The sequence below is a fragment of the Geotrypetes seraphini genome, chromosome 15, assembly GCF_902459505.1.
Source record: "Geotrypetes seraphini chromosome 15, aGeoSer1.1, whole genome shotgun sequence".
NCBI classification, from domain to species: domain Eukaryota; kingdom Metazoa; phylum Chordata; class Amphibia; order Gymnophiona; family Dermophiidae; genus Geotrypetes; species Geotrypetes seraphini.
The window spans coordinates 14,491,752-14,507,872 of NC_047098.1; the positions used below are offsets into that span (position 1 = coordinate 14,491,752).

The following is a 16,121-nucleotide window of genomic DNA, read 5'->3' on the forward strand; positions in this document are numbered from 1 at the left end:
ACCTATCACCCTCACTACGCCACTGCGCATATCCAAACAATCTATGTGGGTTGCAAAAATACATCCATAAGTTAATAAACATGAAACAACCCAATTTTCCTTGAAGAAGAAAAGAATAAAAGAGAAATAAACCCCTAAAAATCATAAACTAAAACAGAGTTAAAATGAATAACTTAACAGCCTTAACTAAGCAAACTACCATTTCCAAAAGCTTCCTGAAAAAAGTAGGTCTTCAGCGACTCGCGGAAAAATAAATACACTGAGATCTGGCGAATACTGTTAGGCAGAGCGTTCCACATTCGCGGTCCCGCCACATTAAAAACCCTGGAACGTATTGTAGATTTGGTAACAGACCTCAATGAGGGAACTCCCAAGAGATATTGCGACTCAGTCCGAAGAGTTCGAGAAGGCGTATGTGTTGCCATTAAAGTACCAACTGCCTTTGGCAACGCATTGCAAATGGCTTTAAACACTAGCGTCGGGATCTTGAACTGAATTCTCCACGATACGGGAAGCCAGAGTAAGTTAGCCAATAATGGAGTTGACGTGCTCATAACGGGAAATACCTCCGATTACTCTCGCTGCTGCATTCTGCGCAACCTGCGATGCCCTTAAAGCTTTTGGGGGAAGTCCACAGAAAACAGCATTACAGTAATCCAAGTGACTCATAACCGGAGTAACGCTAGCATTAAGCAGTGGATTTTCCTCAGAACTAATATCCCCTTACCCTTACCCTTACCCTGAATATTCTTGACCCTTGAAAAAGCCTAAGACGGAGAGGCGAAACGGGTCCCGTCGGGGATGGGGAGTGATACAGCAGCTATCGAGCGCTAGCAGATGTAGACTAAGATAAGTCCCACTGTGCTTGTAGAGAAATTCTCAAGACCAACAGTTTTACATATTTAATGATAAATAAGTTATTAAGTGAATTAGAGCTAAATAAGAAGCTTGAATTAAAAAAACAAAAAACATTTTTAAAAATTATAAGTGGAAAAATAGCCTACATTTGGGTGGAAGGGAGGCACTGGTGGTGGGGGGGGGGGGGGGGGGGGGCGGGGGTCCATGAAGGAGGCTACTCTGTTTAAGAGCAGAGGGAGAGAGGGGCCATAGCAGTTTATTTCAATTTCAGGTTTGGTTTAACCCTTTCAGGACCATAAGGATCGTAGGCCAATTTTTGTGGTTTTGACGACATTTTTATGGTAAAAAGGGCTTGCAGATGCCAAAAAATTGATTTTTTTTTGTGAAATATCATTATTTTTATTTAAAAAAATCACACTTCTGGCTTATGGACAGTGTGGCAAGTGAATCTTCTCGTCAATCTGGCAACGACGCTAATGAATGAATGTCGGAACCAGTTTGTTTACATAAAGGCAGTATCATATGGAATCCGTACATATCAAATTTAGAACTGTAGACTATCCCAATCAAAATTTATAGGATTTTAAAGTTATGGGACAAATATGTCCCTTGGTCCTGAAAGGGTTAAAGCTTTTGGGGAAGTCCACAGAAAACAGCATTACAGTAATCCAAGTGACTCATAACCGGAGTAACGCTAACATGAAGCAGTGGATTTTCCTCAGAACTAATATCCCCTTATTCTTGACCCTTGAAGAAGCCTAAGACGGAGAGGCGAAACGGGTCCCGTCGGGGATGGGGAGTGATACAGCAGCTATCGAGCGCTAGCAGATGTAGACTATGATAAGTCCCACTGTGCTTGTAGAGTAATTCTCAAGACCAACAGTTTTACATATTTAATGATAAATAAGTTATTAAGTGAATTAGAGCTAAATAAGAAGCTTGAATTAAAAAACAAAAAACATTTTTAAAAATTATAAGTGGAAAAATAGCCTACATTTGGGTGGAAGGGAGGCACTGGTGGTGGTGGTGGTGGTGGGGGGGGTCCATGAAGGAGGCTACTCTGTTTAAGAGCAGAGGGAGAGAGGGGCCATATCAGTTTATTTCAATTTCAGGTTTGGTTTAAGCCCAAACTGAGCAACAAATATCATTTGCAAATTCTGTTTTGACCAAAACAAAAAAGAAAAGTGCTTTTGGTCACTTTCTAGTATACTCCCTGATTCTATAAAAGGGCATCTGAAGTTAATTTATTTATAGCATACATAGTACATCAAATAAGGTTGAAAAGTGAATATGAATTTTTAGATTTACGTTCTTGCCTTAGCAAACCCGAGCTTGTGGCTGGTGACCTTGAAGTGTAGCAGATGGTTTCTTTTTCGAAAGGTTTTCCAATCTAAGGGGTCCTTTTATTAAGGCACGTTAACTGATTTAGTGCGTGCTAAAGATTAGCATGCTCTAAATGCCATATTCTATGGGCGCCTTTGCATTATAAGTTTGAAACTGAGATAATGGACAGTGAATTGACTTGCTCAAAGTCACAAGGGGTGGGGAAAAATTGTATTTGAACCCTGGATTCCCTGCATCTCAGTCTGCTATTCTAATCACTAGACATTTTCATGGGGGGGGGGGGTTCATGCTGTTGAAGAGAAGTGCAATTACTAAGGACTTTGGATTTATAAAGCATTATTATATTCAAGCCATACATTTCGGAAATGAGTAGGAAAATGTTATTTACATGTTATATTTACATAATCGGAACCACATGGAGCTAAAGAGGCTTTCCCAATGCTACACCCATAAGTAAGAAGCCGAGAAGATACCTGCGCTTTCATTTCTGAAGACCATTTGCTTTGCAAAAGCATCAACTGATACATGGAATCAATGGATGAGTGTAAGTCATAATAGTTCGCCATCATCTGTGCGCCATTTAAATAATTTGGCATGGGGTTGAAATTCTGGACCAAGAAAAACCATTCTTATTGTGTGTTGGTTTCATGCTTTTTAAGGGCATTACAAAAAAGGAAATAAAAAGACTTGAAACGGTTCAAAATACTGCAGCAAAAATTGTATTTAATGCAAAGAAATATGATCATGTCACGCCTCTTTTACATAAAGCTCATTGGTTACCAAAAGAGCATAGGATCACCTACAAAATTCTACTACTAACCTTTAAAACGAAAGTAAATAGCCAGCCAAAATTTATTAATAATTTGCTTATCCCCTATAATCAAACTAGGACCCTACGATCTACTGCTCACAGTCTCCTTACTGTTCCCTCAAAGAAAAATATCAGTACAATGAGGACCACAATTTTTTCCGTCAATGCTCCTTTTCTCTGGAACAGTATCCCTAACTACTTGCGGGAAAATACAACACTTATCAATTTTAAGATGAAGCTAAAGACATTCTTTTTCCGCAATGCCTTTTTTAAGGACGACTTAGATTTAAGAAATATTTCTACTTTCAGTTCCCCCAACCTTTTGTTCTTCCCCTTAAGTATTTTCGTTTCTTTTTTTTTTTCTATTAATTGTAGTTCCAATCCCTTCTTCCCTTTTGTTCATGTTCGTCTTTGTCCTTAAATTGTCTCTTCCTTTGGTTTGTTTTTGATTAAATTACATTTTAATTGGTATATTGTTATGGCATTTTTGTACACCGCCTAGAAGGCTCGAGTGAGCGGTATAATAAATTTTAAATAAACTTGAAACTTGAAAATTTTGATTGGCATAAGCCCCATCCAAAAGAGGTTAAAAATTGTTCTCCGATTGGTGAATAGCCTCCATCTTTACAGCAGTCCATGGTGAGGCCTCATTTGGAATACTGTGTTCAATTCTGGAGACCACACTACCGGAAAGATGTGCTGAGAATCGAGTCGGTTCAACGTATGGCCACTAGGATGGTCTTGGGGCTCAAGGATCTCACGCATGAAGAAAGACTGAATAAACTACGGCTGTACTCACTTGAGGAACGAAGAGAGAGGGGAGACATGATTGAAACGTTTAAGTACATCACGGGCCGTATCGAGTCGGAAGAAGATATCTTCTACCTCAAGGGGGCATCCGCTGAAAATCAGGGGAGGGAAGTTCCATAGCGACTACAGAAAATACTTCTTCACTGAAAGAGTAGTGGATCATTGGAACAAACTCCCACTGCAGGTGATTGAGGCCAACAGCATGTCAGATTTTAAGAGAAAATGGGATATTCACATGGGATCCCTAAGGGAGTAAAATCAGGGGGGTGGGTATTTGGAATGGGCAGACTTGGTGGGCTATAGCCCTTTTCTGCCGTCTTTTTCTATGTTTCTATGTTTCAGTTTAAGGACAAGTTGAACACTAAGCTACAAGAAGTAAGGTTTTATAATTATAATTTTTCTATGAACTTTGGCGGCCATGTAATGGTTGCTTAAGCTATGTTCCGATTGCAGATGGTTCTTTCGAATTCCCTGAAGTAGCAGAGGCTTAGCTGCAAAATGCTGGCCATCATCGGGTGGTCCTAAGAAGTTCTTAGTTTTTGAATATGTAAATATAAATGAAAAAAAAAAAAAAATAAGAGTAAATTCAATTGGGATAAGAAGAGAAAGAATAAATGTTCTAAAAGAAAAATTTATGCCAGTGATCAAACGTGGATAGCATATTAAAAGTGCTTAAAAGTATTAGGATGTTTTCAGCGTCAGCTGCGGTGGAACAGCTCTGATGCTCACAGGAATTCTACGAAAGTTAACAAAACCCAAATATGTAGCGAACCCCAGCATAAACGCAATCCAAAAAGTTCCATAATAGCGCTGTCTAACAAATTGTGGAGCGCAGCCACGGGAGGTATAAGGCATATCAAAACCTTAAATTATTTTTTTTTTGTGAGAAGACCTCGGGGTGGACTGAAAAGTCAGATAAACGTATAAAACGTTCAGTACTTCAACCCGTGTACGGGCAACAGCCCAGCACACCCCAACATCATAGAGAGCCTTCATGTGTGCTGTATAAATTAAGGGCTCCTTTTACTAAGCTGTGATAGCGTTTTTAGCGCGCGCTACGCAGCTAGAACTAACGCCAGCTCAATGCTGGCGTTAGCGTCTAGCACGTGCGGCAATTCTGCGTGCGCTAAGCGTGCGCCAAAACCGCTATGGCAGCTTAGGGCTCCTTTCACTAAGGTGCACTAGCGTTTTTAGTGCGCGCCAAACCCGCGCTATGCTTCTAGAACTAACACCAGCTCAGCGCTGGCGTTAAGATCTAGCGCGCGTGGCAATTGAGCGCGCGCTATTCCGCGCGTTAAGGCCCTAACCCACCTTTGTAAAAGGAGCCCTTAGTACAAAGAGCCCTAAGTGAAAATAAAGTGCAATCACACTAATAATTAACATCAAAGTGCACGCTCACGGTGAGGCACTAAGACAATTTGAAAGGCAGAAAAACTGCACAGCCAAAAAAGGTAAATCAAACTTACCTCAATGGGCGATCCGATATAAACCAACGGCCTCTTTTACAAAGCCGCGCTAGTGGCTGCGCTGCGCTAACGGCCCCGAAGCCCATAGAGATTTAAAGGGCTTCGGGGCTGTTGTAAAAGAGGCCGCAAGACTCCCAGAGACGCTTCAAAACCAAAAGCCTGGATGCATAAAGATGTTACACTGCAAATGAGTCAGAAGTTGCTCACAATGTAGATGATCCAACTGAGCTTCAGTTTCGGATAAAAAAATCCTTCTTCAGGAACCTCCAGTTATTGAGAGCTCGAGACCAAAACGGCAGCAAAAAAAGCTGAGAAACACCCGGCAGAGGCAGAGGAATTCTATGAGCATTGGAGCTGTTACCGCTGTAGCCGGCACTAAAAACCACAATAGCTCTCTGTTCCTCTTTACTTTGGAGTTGTATACATAAAACCAGGGATCTCAAAGCTCCTCCTCGAGAGCCGCAATCCAGTCGGGTTTTCAGGATTTCCCCAATGAACGTGCATGAGATCTATGTGCATGCATTGCTTTCAATGCATATTCATTGGGGAAATCCTGAAAACCTGACTGGACTGCGGCCCTCAAGGAGGGACTTTGAGATCCCTGCATAAAACCGTCCTCTACATCAGGGGTGTCAAAGTCCCTCCTCGAGGGCCGCAATCCAGTCGGGTTTTCAGGATTTCCCCAATGACTATGCATGAGATCTATTAGCATACCATGAAAGTAGTGCATGCAAATAGATCTCATGCATATTCATTGGGGAAATCCCGAAAACCCGACTGGATTGCGGCCCTCGAGGAGGGACTTTGACACCCCTGTTCTAAGCTGAGCAGGAGTCCTCCATCTATACTCCTGTCAGTAGGGGGTGCTGTTTCACTATCACAATTTCAATCATGAGGGACAGTCAGGCTTTGCAGGAAACTGCCTGAAAAATATTGAAGTACCCCCTCCCCCTCATTGGCAGTAATGCTCTTGCTCAGTTTAGAACAGGGGTGTCAAAATCCCTCCTTGAGGGCCGCAATCCAGTCGGGTTTTCAGGATTTCCCCAATGAATATGCATTGAAAGCAGTGCATGCAAATAGATCTCATGCATATTCATTGGGGAAATCCTTGACACCCCTGCTCTACATGCAGTGTGAATATTTTTGTAATGACAGACCCAGTCATTTAATTTCAGTGATAATAAATCAACTTTAGAAACTGCTTTCTGGTCTTTTCTGGTCTTCAAGTTCTACTCCAAATTTTTCTCGAATAACCTAAAGTGACTTGCATTGTGTTTACAGTATACTCTGCCATAGACTAAGGCCCTCTTTTACAAAGGCGCACTAAGCATTTTAGCGCGGATTTAGCGCACGCTAAATCAACACGTGCGCTAACCGCTAACGCATCCAGAGGATAACATTCGCGTGTTAGCGTTTTAGCGCACGCTAAAAAGCTTAGCGCACTTTTGTAAAAGAGGGGGTAAGGCCCTCTTTTACCAAGGTGTGCTAATGCTAACGCATGCATGTTAGTCTATGGACACGTTAGCGTTTAGCGTGCGATAATTTGGTTAGCGCACCTTAGTAAAATTGCACCAAATAGAAAAGGACAAAAATATCTTACCCACAGAATCTAAAGAATGAAAGAATGGCTTCCAAAACCTGGTCAGAAATGCATTGCATTAATCCGGGTAAGGGGACCGGGTTTTGGCCACCTTCGGGTGTGCACAGCAGCGCATTGGGCAATCACACTGGTTACGCTTATCTACAACAGCGGCTCACCACGTAAAGAGAATACAAGCAGCCGCGTCTACAGATAAGTAACAACTTCTCATCTGGTGGCGGTAATTATAATGACATAGGCCATGATGGTCCCGGACCAGCGGCCCCTGCTTAGGTTTTACTTGTACGCTGGGGTTTAGCAGATCTGAGCGCAGTCTTCACATTAATGATTAATTTTGAAGCCTAAGGGCTCCTTTTACTAAGGTGCGTTAGGGCCTTAACGTGCGGAAGAGCGCGCGTGCGCTAGACCTTAACGCCAGCATTGAGCTGGCGTTATTCTAGAAGTGTACCGTGCAGTGTAGCGTGCGGTAGTTTCGTTGTGTGCGCTAAAAATGCTAGCGCACTTTAGTAAAAGGAGCCCTAAGTATTTTTTTTTTTTTAATCTGGTTTTAAACAAATGTAAAGGCTCTTTTTACGAAGGCAATTAGCGGTTTAATGCGCGTAATAGCGTGCGCTAAACTGCCGGCTGCGCTAGCCGCTACCACCTCTTCTTGAGCAGGCGGTAGTTTTTCAGCTAGCGCAGGGGTTAGTGCGTGCTGAAAAGTCACGCGTGATAAAACCACTGACGCGCCTTCGTAAAAGGGGCCCTAATTATATAAAGCCTGTGAAATTGAATTTGATATCTTATAATATAAAACCCTAAGCCGCGCATGCGCACTTCCACTTGCGTGTTCCGTATGTCCGTGGCCTGAAGAAGTGCGCATGCGCGACTACAACATACTCGCGGACTTGGTGAAGCAGTGGCAGCAACCGAGTGGTGGAGAGCAGCCCCGCTCAGCCCGTTGACCCTCCACAAACCTCCCGGCTCCAGCGGCGTAGGCAGCACTTTAAACACGCTGCTTCGCGCCCTTCTACTGCTGATTTCCTCTGCCGCGTCTCTGACGACATCATCGGAGACAGACGTGGGAGAGGAAATCGGCAGTAGAAGGCTGCGAAGCAGCATGTTTAAAGTGTTGCCTACGCGGCTGGAGCCCGGAGGTTTGTCGGCGGTGGGAGGGTCAGGAGCAGGCCAGATCAGCAGAACAACGGCAGTAAAAGAAGGGGGAGGGGCCGAACGGAGCAGGTAAGAGAAGAGCAGATCGTGGTAAGAGAAGGGAAAGGGGAGTGGGGGAAAATGCTGCTATTGCTATACAGGGACTTGGAGGGGAAGGGAGGGATAGGAAAGGGAAGGGGGGAAAGGAGGGAAGTAGGATGGAAATGCTGCATAGGGAAGTGGGATGGAAATGCTGCTGCACAGGGAAATGGGGAAAAATGACAGACAGACAGTGGGAGGAAGGGAGACAGAAAGAAAGAAAGACACAGGGGCAGGGAGAGGGACAGAAAGACAGACAGAGAAAGGGGGCTAGGGAGAGAGAGAGAGTCAGCGGGAGGGAGACAGACAGACATATATTCTAGCACCCGTTAATGTAACGGGCTTAATGATTACATAATAAAACCCTAAGCGGCACATGCGCACTCCTACCTGCGTGTTCCGTATGTCCGTGGCCAGAAGGAGTGCGCTTGCGCGCCTACAACTGCCCCACACTCGCAAAGGGAGAAGATACAGAAACAAAGAAAGACTGACAGACAGCCAGGGAGAGAGACAGTAAGACAGGGGGCCAGGAAAGAGACAAAGACACACAGGGGGACAGAGACAGAAAGAAAGGGGGGCAGGGAGAGAGATAAAAAACATAAAGTAAGAAAGAAAGAAACGCCTCAGCGACCATTGTGCTAAAAGTCTACACATCTATTCTAGCACCTGTTAATGTAACGGGCTTAAATACTAGTTTAACATAAAGACACAGGGAAGTATCACTGAAATCTGAATTAATCCAGTAAAGAAATATCGGCTAGAATTCATTCGTGAACCCCTAATTCTGCATGTGAACCTCTCCACTGCAATAATATATTTATATGTATTTAAATACCTGAAGTGTCTCCTGGTGGTCTGGCAGCTTTTCCATTGTTGTTTTGGCCTGTGTATGGTTCTGTTGTGCTAATCCTGCCTCGGATGGCTTTATTTGTATTAATCCCTGGAATCTGTGACGTGGTGAATCCTTTTGCCTGTGCAGTTGTGGAAACGGTGCTCGTGGTGCTCGTGCTGATGGTTGATGCCGTCGTTGCTCTGGCTTTGTGGGTGAACGTTTTGGTGACTTCGTGATTCCCAGGAGAGGTGCTGGATTCGACTAACTCTTCTTCCCCCGTGGGACCCCAGATGATAAACTCGGACACAGTCGTCGGTTGACTTTGCCGATCCAAAACGGATTTCTGGTATTTGGCGGCGTCCCAGGCACTCCTCGGGAGCTGCCGTTTTTGTCTTTTGAAATAGGTTATCCCACTACTTCTACTTTTGGTCCCAAGTATGACGGAAGGCTTTGATTTGGCAGTGGAAGAATGCTTCGACAGCATAGTTTTGTAAAGAAAGCCTCCAGGCTGGTCTCTGGCTTTGTGGTGCCTTTTTAAATAATGTGTTTCTTTGTTCCTGTGATGACGCTTTTCAGAATAAGGAGCCAGGTTCCAGAAAGGACTTACAACTCTCAAATGCTGTCCATTTCTAAGACTCCACAAGGGGCTGTAGGAAGATCTTTGCCGTAAAGGTCTTTGCAAGTGTTTGAACCCTTGGCCTTGGGATACAGAATCACAAGTTGTAAAATCCATGGCTACTTGGAACATGGCTATTAGAATCCACGCATGGCTTCCTAACGGATGGCCTGTCCTGCAGACAGAGAGCGAACTGGGGAAAAAGAAATACAGTTTTTTTAAATGCTTACTTCTTTAGTGACCTTTTTAAAAAAAAAAAACACCAAAAAAAACACTTGGCAATTTATATTAATTTGATGAAGGAAAGCCATACACATTAGCTGTGAACAGAAAACATGTAACACAACTTTATTTAATTCTCCTGAAAATATAGCATGATTGTTAAACTTCCAAACATCCCCCCCAAAAAAAATGTTTAAAAAATTGCATATATCAAGTGCGCACACATTCTGTAAAATTAAAGGCGACAGGCCAAATTGTTTGTGCGGCTAATATCTAGCGACCCAGGTGACAGCTCTGCTCGAATCATCCTGACTTGAGATAATTGGGGCTGATCTGCCTTCCCAACCTCACATCGGTAGCCTTCCCTCTCCTTTCAATTGTTCCAGGCCTTGGAGGTTAAAGAGGAGACACAGCAGCAGATCACAGAGTTGCCAGATGTTCCAGCAAGCACAGCACCCATGGATCTGGCATCACATTTTGACCTCTTCTGTAGAGCATCACCATAAGCACATGGCAACAGCTGTCTTTGGCTCTATTCTAAAAACGATGGCAAACAAATCATTTTATACGTGAGAGTAACCTTCGGAAGGAGTGAGTCTAATTATCGCCAGAGTTACTCTTAAGCTCTGTATTGTAACACCTTTACAGAAGCTCATGTAAAACCACTCTGAATTGACACCCCTCTACCCCCCCCCCATCATTAGCTTTCAATAAACATAAATGTCATAAAGACTCAACTTTTTGTAATGTTGATTTTGTGTTATGTGTGTTTTACATGGAAACCGTCTAGATATAGACGTATATAAAGATTAGAGAAACTGGGCCTTTTCTCCCTCGAACAGAGGAGATTGAGAGGGGACATGATTGAATCATTCAAGGTATTGAAGGGAATAGACTTAGTAGATAAGGACAGGTTGATCACCCTCTCCAAGGTGGGGAGAACGAGAGGGAACTCTCTAAAATTGAAAGGGGATAGATTCCGTACGAACATAAGGAAGTTCTTCTTCACCCAGAAAGTGGTGGAAAAGTGGAACGCTCTTCCGGAATCTATCGTAGGGGAAAACACCCTCCAAGGTTTCAAGACAAAGTTAGACAAGTTCCTGCTGAACCGGAACGTACGCAGGTAGGGCTAGTCTCAGTTAGGGCGCTGGTCTTTGACCAGAGGGCCACCGCGTGAGCGGACTGCTGGGCATGATGGACCACTGGTATGACCCAGCAGCGGCAATTCTTATGTTCTACTATATCATTCCCTTGAAATTCTATAAAGACAATAATGGTGACGTAAAATATCAGATGATGAACTCTGTCCTAATTTAAACTGCTTGCCCTCTAATTCTATATAGCGTGCCACAGGTTAGGTGGCAGCCACTTATACTTTAGTACTGATATGGAAGTTAAGCACCCAAATGAGGTTAAATGGCAGTCGAGTGCTAATCTATAAGAGTACATAAGTGCTTTAATGTCTAACTGCAGAGAGACAAGAAAACAGAGAAAGTCTCGCCTTACTATAGTAGTCAAACAACAACAAAAGAAAAGAGAGATGTCCTTAGAATCAACAAATGTAGATTTATTCTTTCAAAGCGTTAAGTCCCAACAAGGATCCGAGTTTCGGCATAAGGATATGCCTTCATCAGGGGACACTGAGTGTGGCTTTACTGAACCTCCAAGAAAGGAGACACTGAGTCTAGCTGTACTGAACCTCCAAGATAGGGGACTGAACCTCCAAGAAAGGAGACACTGAGTCTAGCTGTACTGAACCTCCAAGATAGGAGACACTGAGTCTAGCTGTACTTAACCTCCAAGATAGGGGACTGAACCTCCAAGATAGGAGACACTGAGTCTAGCTGTACTGAACCTCCAAGAAAGGAGACACTGAGTCTAGCTGTACTGAACCTCCAAGATAGGGGACTGAACCTCCAAGAAAGGAGACACTGAGTCTAGCTGTACTGAACCTCCAAGATAGGAGACACTGAGTCTAGCTGTACTTAACCTCCAAGATAGGGGACTGAACCTCCAAGATAGGAGACACTGAGTCTAGCTGTACTGAACCTCCAAGAAAGGAGACACTGAGTCTAGCTGTACTGAACCTCCAAGATAGGAGACACTGAGTGTGGCTGTACTGAAGTGAAGGTGCGTAAATACATTTGAGGGAAGATGGATTCAGGTATGCCCTAGAAGAAGTTTTATTTAGCAGTGTGAGGTCACCCACCCACCAGGAAGGACCCAGATATACTCTTCATTCATTGGTCCATTATTTATGCCATTTGACATCTGCTGAAAGTGAAGCAGCCTTGACCAAATGTCTTCTCTGGTGATCATCAGCCTGTGACGTCACCTTTAACTGTCAGGCAGGGGCTAATAAAACAAATTGTAATCGCCGGCATTAGAAGGCTATTTGTCATCCCAAATACAGAGAACAGTTTGAGAAACCAAATTCATTATTTTGTCCTCTTTCACACTAGCATGCAGTTCACCAATTATAAGTAGTTACCATAGCAACTTCCTTGTTTCATAGACCGCATTGTGCAAACCCATACACAGTTGCTAAATAGAGCTCCTTAGAAGCAGTGAAATATCTAAAAAAATTTTCGAGCATACCAGTTAGGAAAGCAAAGTTCTCTTGAAGTGAGTGGGAGCTAAAATTGCATAGGAATGGTGAAGCATTCTGTTCTGTATTAAGGAATCCTGAATGCAAATAAGGCAAATTGTTCTGTAAGATAAATGTATTTACTTTCTATCGTCATCTCTATATTGCATGCCTTTACTATGCAATAAATCAGGGGTGTCAAACTCAATCACATTAAGGGGCCAAAATCCAAAACACAAGGTATGTCATGGGCCAGACCCCACCCCCATAATAATACAAATTATAACACCATTTTGTTCCATTCATTTTTCATATATACACTTACAATATAATCTTATTAAAACATAATGGTAATGGTTAACCACAAAATTAATCTACACAAAACACGCTGTATGCTTCTCAACATTCATTCCTACCAGAACACAGATAACCCCTATGCAAATATGGGACCAAAAACTAAAAGTACTATTTAAAAAAACACCCTAAGATTCAAGATTCTGCATGCAGTACAACCGCCAGAGAAAAAGAAACAAATGCATTTCTTCCTGAGCTGTGCAAAAGATAGACAGCAGATTAAAATGCTCAAAATTGACGCAATTCAAACACTAATTTGAAAATAAAATCATTCCCCCTACCTTTGTTGTCTCCCTCCCTCCATGCTGTGCCTCCCTCCGGCGGCTGTCTAACCTTCTGGCCGGCTCCAACCTGGCCGTTTTATGCGGCCCGCGGTCCAATGCCCACCGGTGTTATCTGAACCGGTGCACCTGAACCGGAGGCCTTCTCTCTGACGTCGCAACGTCAGAGGGAATGCTTCTGGATGAGGTGTGGGACGCGCGAGGAGCCGCTGCATGTGGCTCCGTGCATACTACGGCTGTGAGGAGGAGGAGAGAGCTGGCCACAAGGTAACACTGGGGGGCATCGGATCGCGGGCCGCATAAAATGATCAGGCGGGCCGGATTTGCCCCACGGGCTTTGAGTTTGACACCTGTGCAATAAATGATGGCTAATCTAATCTAATCCTTAGGTTTGTATACCGCATCATCTCCACATTCGTAGAGCTCGACGCGGTTTACAGTAGGAGAAATAGGAAGGAACTACAACAGAGGGTTAGAGGTAGAAGTGTGAAGAAAACTTAGAGGACTTGGGATGCCAAGATATAAGAGTTTCCTTGATTCCTAAGTTGGAGGGAGACTTACATTTTTTGAGAAAAGCCAGGTTTTCAGATGTTTGCGGAAAACTTGGAGAGAGCTCAAGTTCCGAAGAGGGGAGGTAAGGTTGTTCCAGAGCTCAGTGATTTTGAAGTGGAGGGAGGTCCCTAGCTTCCCTGTGTGGGAAATGCCTTTTAGCGAGGGGAAGGATAGTTTTAATTTCTGGGAGGATCTGGTGGTATTAGGGTTTGAGGAATTCCAAGAAAGAGGGATAAAGGGAGGGAGGATACCATATAGGATTTTGAAAGCTAAACAGGCGCATTTATAGTGGACCCTGGCGATTATCGGAAGCCGGTGGAGCTTGGCCAGGAGCGGGGAGACATGGTCAAATTTACTTTTAGCGAAGATGAGCTTGGCCGCGGCATTCTGAATCCGTTGGAGTCTGTGGAGGTTTTTTCTTAGTTAGGCTTAAGTAGATAGAGTTGCAATAGTCCAATCTGGAGAGGATGATGGATTGGACAAGGAGGGTAAAATGTTTTTGAGGGAAGCAGGATCTAACTTTCCTCAGCATGTGAAGGCTGAAAAAGCATTTTTTTTACCAAGGATTGGAGGTGGTCATTGAAGGACAATGTGGAATCAATGATGACGCCCAAGACCTTGCTCGAGAACTCAAGCTGCAGAGAGGAGCCAGAGGGTAGTGGGATGGAAGCTAATAATGACCAACAAACTTATTGGGATATTGGGACATTTTTAGGCTGAGATGAAGATCTGTCTTAGGAAAAGGTTTGGATATTCATGTAAATGTGCCCAAAGTGGAAGAATATCAACTAGGAAGACAAAATTGGCAAGTTCTTTTTAACCTTCTCTGAGAAGACAACAACGTTTAAGTCCAACTTGGACATTTCCAGTCCAACGTCCATAGTTGGAGGTGCAAAAATGGCCATTTTCGAAAGACAGACGACGGAACGTCCAAATATACCCTCCACGCCCCCATTTTACAAAACAATAGCACAGTTTTTAGCACAGGCCAAGGCAGAATTCTATGAGTATCGGAGCCGTTACTGCCACCAGGGTTAAAAAACTGTGCTATGGTTTTGTTAAAGGAGGAATAATTTTTTTTTTTTTTAACATTGTCTACTTAGACGTCTTGGCCACTGGGACTTCTAGGGAATCAAAACATCTAACTTTATGCCCCATTTTTAATCATAAAAGCATCCAGGTTGAAAATGTCCTAATTCTGACCGTTTGGACGTGGGTGGGGCCAGCATAGTAATAGACTAGCCCAACACAGACATCCCGACAGAGCAATGGGACACCTTAGAGGGAACTGCTGTGAACTTCACTTAAAGGGTGCCAGCTGAATATCTCACCATAACCTCCTTATAATTTAGGACGAGCCCCCCAATCACCCCCCAAAAAACCTACTATACCCTCCTTTGTACCACCCCAATAGCACTTGTAGTGCAGAATCACAATTCAGTTTGTTTTTAGTTATTAATCCACAAGCTTTTATATCTGGATCTTTAGGGACCTCTGAGGAAGACATCATTGTCGAAACACGGACCGTGCTGGGTCCATAGCTCCATATTTTGGGTCCTAGATATATTTTATGTGGATTATTAAATTGTATTTTTAATAAAGCCTGCATCTTGAACATCACCATCTCCACAGCATTTTTTGTTTCTGGTGGCAACTATATGGCAGTTTTGGTGGATTTGGGGTGGGCTCACACATTCTACCATAAATGTAGTGGTTAGAGTGGCTTATGGGCCTGGGTCCTTCTCTCTATGACTCATTAGTCCACCCACCAGGCTACTTAAGACACCTGTATGCAACTCTACTAGGCTTCCCCATACCAGATACTGATGTTTTAGAGACAAGTATGTACCTTTTTGTTCTCATTTTTGTGTGGTGGAAGGGGGTCAGTGAGCACTGGGGGACTGTGGGGATTTCTTACCTTGGTGTATGGAGTGGTCATCTGGTCAGGGCACTTTTGTGGCACTTAGACCCTTCTAAAATAGGTATAATTCCAAACATATAAGTTCCGTCCAGGATGTCTTGCAAAATGTTTGATTATTGCTGGAAGACGTCTATGCCTAACCCGCCCTTGTGATCGCCCAAAGCCCGCCCATAACACTCCTCCACCACGCCCATATCATGCTCTGAACGTACAGAGGCTGGAACACCTCTCGCTAGATGTGCAGAAAGATGGTTTTGATTATCGACACTTGGATGTCCTGGCGATTAAGTCGTCCAAGTGCTGATTTCGGATGCTTTTGGGAAATCTGTGTTTTTTTATTATGAGCCTGTTTGTTATCAGCTTTGATTTGATTTCTTATAGGACCAAAATATAACCATTAAACAAGCTCTGTAATAATCCTCAGAGTCACTTAAATTATTCAATAATTCCCTCCCAGTCACTAAAATATATAGGCTTATTCTAACATAGTACGAGAAGACCAAAATAGCCCATCTAGTCCGTGCAATAGTGCTTTGTCCACTGTGAGTAGAACACCTTATAGATTCCAATATGGAATGTGACACCCATCCTCCCCTTCCCCTAAATCCAACTGTCTGTTAGGGTAGTAATTGCTACT

At 43.4% G+C, this 16,121-nt stretch overlaps 1 protein-coding gene across 4 annotated transcripts in view; it reads right to left on the reverse strand.

The window, feature by feature from the left end:
* The window catches only part of AJAP1 (adherens junctions associated protein 1), a 308,480-nt gene that overhangs the window by 80,521 nt on the left and 211,838 nt on the right, over positions 1-16,121 (reverse strand). For all 4 annotated transcript variants that reach the window (XM_033921259.1, XM_033921258.1, XM_033921257.1 and 1 more), the window contains exon 2: positions 8,955-9,760. In XM_033921259.1, the coding sequence (XP_033777150.1) occupies positions 8,955-9,699 (745 nt within the window). In that variant the 5' untranslated portion in view covers positions 9,700-9,760. The remainder of the gene's footprint in view (positions 1-8,954; positions 9,761-16,121) is intronic.